General features: G+C 31.9%; 2 protein-coding genes across 2 annotated transcripts; both read right to left on the reverse strand.

The window, feature by feature from the left end:
* On the reverse strand, positions 1-1,559 carry HELRODRAFT_182968 (hypothetical protein; the record flags this gene model as incomplete). Its single annotated transcript, XM_009033687.1, has 3 exons — positions 1-387; positions 453-867; positions 1,528-1,559. 3 exons carry the CDS (start codon positions 1,557-1,559, stop codon positions 1-3), a joined length of 834 nt encoding a protein of 277 aa, XP_009031935.1.
* A 2,587-nt stretch (positions 1,560-4,146) lies between these two features.
* On the reverse strand, positions 4,147-5,967 carry HELRODRAFT_91171 (hypothetical protein; the record flags this gene model as incomplete). Its single annotated transcript, XM_009033688.1, has 2 exons — positions 4,147-4,440; positions 5,869-5,967. Coding segments are annotated over 2 exons (393 nt in total), but the record flags the coding sequence as incomplete, so codon positions are not given.
* Positions 5,968-7,119: the final 1,152 nt, after the last annotated feature.

Consider the following 7,119-nt stretch of genomic DNA (forward strand, 5'->3'; position numbering starts at 1 on the left):
TTACAATGATTCAATCCCCTTAAGAAGTTCATAAATACCCCATTCAATAGCGGCCCCATTGTAGTAAATAGCAAATTCATGACAGTCCTGTACTTCATGGAAATATTTCGCAATGTGTGGTTGCCTTTTTTCGAAATTCTCAATTTCCTTTTTCAAATAGTCGGCGTGTTCTCTTTCAATATGGCGGAGTGTTTTTATGTCCTCGCTCATGCGGCTATTTTGACTCTCAGCATCATCCGAGGACTCATCCAATTGGGATTTACAGGGGGAACTGTTGAGAAAATTGGTAACTTTTGTGCGATGTGTATCGTATGGACTGCCATCCTCATCACGTTTTCTTTTTTCGCCTCGATGTTTTTCATTTTTTGTCACTTCATATGGAACTGGCTGTTTATAGGAAGTCCTTTGGTAGTAATTAGATGATTGATTGTTATAGGATTGTTCGTTTCTACCTTTTGCCATATAATTTTCTTGAGAGCGTTTTCTTTTTGTTCCTTGTTTGTAGGAAGTCCTTTGGTAAAAATTAGAAGATTTTTCGTCTCGTGAATATGTCGCATATTTTCCCCGAGAATCATGTCGATTTCTATTTGCAGATGAATAGTAATAATCGGCCCGGTCGTCTTCTCTGTGACGTTCACTGGGTCGAGATTGATAACAATGAACTTTTCTTTTCGTTGTTCGAAACCTGGATTTTCTTCCTTCATAATCAAAGTCACGGCAGTCATAGTAAGGAGATCTTGATCGTCTTCGGCTGTATTCATCGTCGCTAGAAGAGGAATCGTAACGAGATTGTCTTCGATTCTTCGATCTGGATCTTCTTCCTTCATAGCTATTGTTATATCTGGCGCTGTCAGAATACATGATGGGCTGTATTATGTTGAATAATGTTTGTCAATATTGAAAATCACTGTTCCAATCTGTAGGCTACTAAGAGATTATTTAAGCTACGATGTTCGTCGATGTTAAAAATTTATAGCAAAATTTATAGGTTACAATGATAATTCTCAGTTACGCAAGGGTGAATAAAATTTAAACTTCTCAAAAACCATCTTCAATCTCTTCTTATATACCTTTCTGGTTCAAGATAAATAAAGAGCTTTTTGTTGAATTATAAATTTTGATGTCACACAAAGTTAAATTTGTGTGACACTTTGTTTGACACGCAAAGTTTATTGGGCTCGATATCTTTTGATGATTAATTAGTGAGAATACATAATTGTATCAATATTAACGAGATTGCCTAATTATACAAAAATTCACGATCTAATTTTTATCACTTTAATGTTTTATCTGATAATAAAGTTAGTAAGTTTCTTTTAAAGTGAACTAAAAAAGTAATTAATCATCTGATAGTGAAATCTACACAATTCATTCTAAAGTAAATTAAAGATTCATTAATTCACGAGTCTTCATTGATCATGACGGAGAAACTCAACTAATTAAATTTTGCAATTAACCAATTAAAACCATAAATCGAGTCGTAAAATTAATGCACTAAAGTTTGTTAGAATAATAAACGTAAAGTACCTTGTAATTGGTCTAGTTAGAATCAGTTCCATTGTTTTTATTTAAAATTCACTAAAAAATGATCTGTTGATCAACTAGTTTGTTATTTGTCATTATCAGCCGATGTCAGAAGATAATGGGATTGTCCCTATAGAAATTGCTTATTTCAGTTTGTCTGCGACCAACAGTTACATAACCAACATGAGTATTTTTTCTTGTATAATTTATTACAATAATAGTTTTATTAAATCTTTTTGAAAAAGATTTGTGAAACATTGACTATTGAAATCTGTGTTTAGGTAATTGTCCAAGTTCTCCATAAACTGCTTTAAATCGGCGATTGCTAAGCTAGAAAAGTATTCACAACAAAAACATTCTGTGTTAATAAATTCATATTTAATAGTGTTTATATAATTTGAACAAATGATAAATAAAACTAAAAGTTTGTTGGAAAATCTAAAATTATTTAAAAAACGACAATACTTTTTTAAAATATATCATGAAATCAGTGTCGGAGTAGGGGCTCGGAGTTGCTGGCAACTCTTTTCTGGTGACGCAATCAGTCGGTCGGTCGGTCGGTCAGTCAACCAGCCAACTAATTCAACAATCAATCTAACAATCAACTAACCAAACAACCAACCAACTAACCAACCAAACAATCAATCAATCAATCAAACAACAAACCAACCAACCAATCAATCAACCAACTAATCATTCATTCAATCAATCAATAATTCAATCTCTCTATCAATCAATTAAATTTATATAGCCAATTTCTAAGAATTTAACTGGGCTTAACATGAAATTTTACACGAAACACGATGTTTGACATTTATTTTCAAAGTTATCCTCATCTTCTGTGCTCTTCTCAAAAACGTAGTTGCTCAATATCGGGTCTTTTGAGTTAATTCGTAGATAGATTTCCGCAGTAGCTTGATCATCAAAAATCATGGAATGCTTACTTAGTTCATTTATGGCTGTTATTGGAAGACCTTCCTTGTTTAACAATTTGAAGTTTTCGAAGTTCAGCAATGTTAAATTTACGCGTTTTCTTGAACCTTTTAGTCATACTACATGCAATACTGCTAAATATGACATCATGCACATTTTTTTACAAGCATCTACTAAAGAAATATCCGGTTCATTAAATTTCGTTTCATATTCACCTGGTAAAATTTTTTTATCCGTTTTTCTGGTAGTGTGTTTTCAATTTCCAAATTGTAGATCACTAGATTTTCATTCATTTTTTAAAAGTTTGAGATATTTTTGACCCTTGATTAAGTTGAGTTGACTTAGAAAGTCATACAAATAGATTTGTGTCATCCCAATTTTATAGTCATCCAGTTAAACAACTGGCCCACTGTATTATTTTTGTACCGGCCCACCGGGAGAAATCCCGGTGCTCCTAATGGCCAGTCCGCCACTCAATCAATCAAATAGCTTTAGAAGCGCTATTTTCGCATTGTTCAATAGCGCTCTTCAATGAATTTTGCAAACAGATGGGTCTTGAGATCCGCTCTGATAGAGAAATAGTCGGATAAGTAGGTAGAGAGTTCCAGAAAAATGGCCAGAAAAAGCAAGGTTAGCGGATGTACGAAATAAACAGACTACGTGGTAAAGGCATGATATTATGAAAACGGGTTATTTAAACTACCGTTTAAATTGAAAAATAAAAATAAAAATAAGATATGAATTAATTTAAAGAAATAATATAATTATACAAAATGTATGTTATTAACATATAAAAACAAAGTATAATACAAGATGACCATGTCATGATAAATGAAGGATAAATAATGTAAAACAGCAATTACTTTAGAAATGTTACGTTTTAAATTTTCTCTAAATTCTTTTAAACATTTATCCAAATTTTTTTCAAAATTATTATCATTATGAGTTATTATTTGTATTATTATTAAATTAGTTTTATAATTTTGTTAAAAACTTTATTTATAAGTAAAAGAGTATGCCAATATGTAGACTGGTTGTTAGTCATCCTTAAAGCATGGTTCACATGCAGGGGTGTTTCTGCATACTTTTTTTACTTCTAAGATATTCAATGAAATTTTTCTAAACATTCAAGTTCTCGGATTTTGAAGAGTCCCCATGGGTTCCCGTTACCACCGAAAACAAAATAAAATACTGCATACACTTGGCAAGGTTGAACAACAATGAATAAAACGAGGCAAGGTTGAACAACAATAAATAAAACGAACACTAAAAATTATGAGACAATGCAACTATGAGAATAAGTTTATAATTTAGGTTAAAAATTTTAATATATACATTAAAGTTGAAGTGACAAGCTATAACCTCAACAATCCAATTTTTGCCCCCCCCATCAAAGTTGTATGGACCCGCCTTTGTGCGCCCCTGCTTCTATTCTAACTTATTCCAGTTGATTGTTAAGTGTAGAAACCTCGCACATGTTGGATGTTGCACATATATCTTGCCGGGAAAGCATGGATGATGGTGATATGAATAATTGCTAGGAATAGTTACAAAAGGATTGTAAGCTATAAGATAGGAACTTATTTCCATGACAGATAAAAAATCATGCATATAATATTTGAAAGAATTTGAAACTTCAAAGAAAAAATAATTGTAAGAAACATTGTATGGATCATTATAAACATGCTATTAAGCGTTACGCTTCATCATCATCCGGCAGTAAGTGATGGTAGGAGAATGTACGTAATAAAAATAATATGAACCATACTCTTGATTTATTTTTTGAAAACCACACCAATTGAACCAATTCCCTGAGGCATACTGCAGACCACAATTGAATGGTGCAAGATCGTTGTCTTGATCATAAGTTGTAAACTTCATTCCATTGTGGACGACATTGGAATAAGGAGAGTTCAGAACATTAGCCTTATCTCCACTGTATCCAGATACGTTGATGGAATATTTTTCAAACTCTGAATTGATCTGGGGTTGGTTCCATATTATCATTTTTTTAAATAATTTTTTATTTAAGCAATTCAATTTTAATATTTTTATAATTTTAAATTATTAATTAAAATAAAAAAAAGATATAAAATTGAAATTTTAACTGCTTGAAATTTCAACTATTAAGAACTGAAATAAAATCCATAAAAGTTTCTACTCTTTGCGGAGAGGGAGGGGTCAGGAAATTTGTAACACTTTGTGGCGAGGTTTTGGGGACATCCACATTTTTCCAATTTCATCGTGAATGAAATCAGAAACAGTTTGTTTTTTTAAACAAAATTTCATATTTTGATTCAAAGATGAACATACGCATACGCATCAAATAAATTTAGATCTTTGATTTTAATATTTTTTTTATCTAATTCAACTCAAATAAAACAGAGGTCATCAAATTGGGCTCATATTCCACACAATCAAAAAGTTACAAGACCTGGCATCAATCAGGATTGGTAATAGTAATATCCTTGTATGTGACACTTTAAAGACAGTCGATGTTGTTCTTGACAAGAAACTAACTTTTTCAAATCATATTACATCTATTATTAAAGCGTGCAATTATCACATTAAGGAAATACGTCATATCAGACAGTTTTTATCAGCCGATCTGGCTGGGAATCTAGCGCTTTGTTTGATATTGTCCAAACTTGATTATTGTAATTCAATGATGTTTGGCATATTTCAGAAGCAGGAAACACGTCTCCAGAGGCTGATGAATCGGGCTGCCAGAGTCGTACTAAGTATTGATACACCACCAAATCTACTAATATCTGCAACATCTAATTTGAAAAACCCTCATTGGCTTCCATTTCATAACCGTATCCAGTATAAAATCGCCATCAGCGTTTTCAAGTTGTTGTCATCATCACATTCACCGTTCTATCTTGATTGTCTTCTTCATCTAAATAGGAATAATCAATATCTTCCCTCTTGGTTTCGAGGGCGTTTCAGTCGCTTGCACTGGCGCTTCATAAATGATATTTATTATTATTATTTATGAGGTTATGCCCGTGTTTATTCAATATACATAAGTTAGTTTAGATACAGATTCAACATAAATGACTTAGTCGGTTTTAACCTGAATTATATGGGAGTGGTCTGAAACTTTGTGACCGTTTGTGACAGGAAGGAGAGGAAAATCAAAAACACATAAGAGCGGGACCTCATTATAGAAGCTCCATACATTTACTAGGTTATTTATATTCTTATTGTTGTTGATGTTAATTCAATTATAAAAATTTATAAATTTATACAATTTTAAAGGGTGTCAACACAACACAACGCATGCAAACCTGCATGAATCCACGCTCTACACACACGGAATGTGATAGTTTGGAGATAGGTAGGGATTAATTTTATAAAAAATATAAAAATTATTTCTGGAAATTTTTATGTTTGTGAAATACACACCTTGAAATGTACATATTCATCGGAGTACCAAACACCTCTGATGAGCACTTCAAACCTTAACCTGTATTCAGCTGAATTCGTTAGTTGGTGCATCTTCTCCAGAAGTTTTTGTAGTAAGTTCCAAATCCGGACTGAAATATATCAATTGTAGTAAAAAAATTAACATAACATAAAATAACAAAGATTTTATAGTGATCCAAGAAGACTGAGTCTGTGACTAGACCACTCTGAGATTTTTTTTAATATCAAGTTTTTGTCAAGTGTGTTTAAAGTTATTAGTTGTTTTTAAGCATAGACAGACAGACAGACAGATAGACAGAGAAATAGAGAGATAGAGAGAGAGAGAGAGAGATAAAGAGATAGATAGAGAATTAAAAATAGAAAAAGTTACGAAGAAAAAAGAAAACAATACTACATCAAAAACAAACTAAAAATAACAAATAATAGAAAAACTGATAGACAGAGTGAATAAAGCCAAAAATAAAGGAATCAAATATTAAAAGCAATCGTTAATGGATCTGGAGTGAGTGATCGAAAAAGTGCCTTCTCGAAGACAAACAAAAAATAAAGGAGGTTAATACAGGAGAAAAGTTAGTAGAGAAGACATTAATGAAAAGAGAAAAAACTGGTGGAATGATTGAGAAAAAAAAGAGTATTGATGTGGGAGATGTGGGAAATTGATTGTTAGAGAGAAGGAGATTATCTTTTTTGGTCATCCTTCAAAAATAAATAAAAAAAAAGGAGAGAGAGAGAGAGAGAGGTTGGTGTGAATTGAAAAATATACTGATAGAATGATAGAAAAAAAGACAGATTGGAAGAGAGAGAGAGAGAGAAAAAGATGTGAATTAAAAAATATTCTGATAGAAAGATAGAGAAAAAAGACAGATGGAAAGAGACAGAAGGATAGAGAGAGATTGTTGTAAATTAAAAAATATTCTAATAAGAAGATAGACAAAAAAGACAGATGGAGAGAGAGAGAGAGAGAGAGAGTGGGAGAAATGACAAAGATAATGAGCGAAAATAATACTTATGCTAACTTAAAATTAAAAAGATGATCATTAATTTAAGTATATTAAAATTTTAACATCCAACATTATCGTAATCGTAACTTCAACTCCGTCACCATCATCACCGTCATCATCATCATCTCATCATCAAAAACATCATCATCATCACCATTCTCATCAACATCATCATCATCAACAACATCATCATCATCATCAACAACATCATCATCATCATCAACAACAT

The sequence above is a fragment of the Helobdella robusta genome (genome assembly GCF_000326865.2).
Source record: "Helobdella robusta unplaced genomic scaffold HELROscaffold_96, whole genome shotgun sequence".
NCBI classification, from domain to species: domain Eukaryota; kingdom Metazoa; phylum Annelida; class Clitellata; order Rhynchobdellida; family Glossiphoniidae; genus Helobdella; species Helobdella robusta.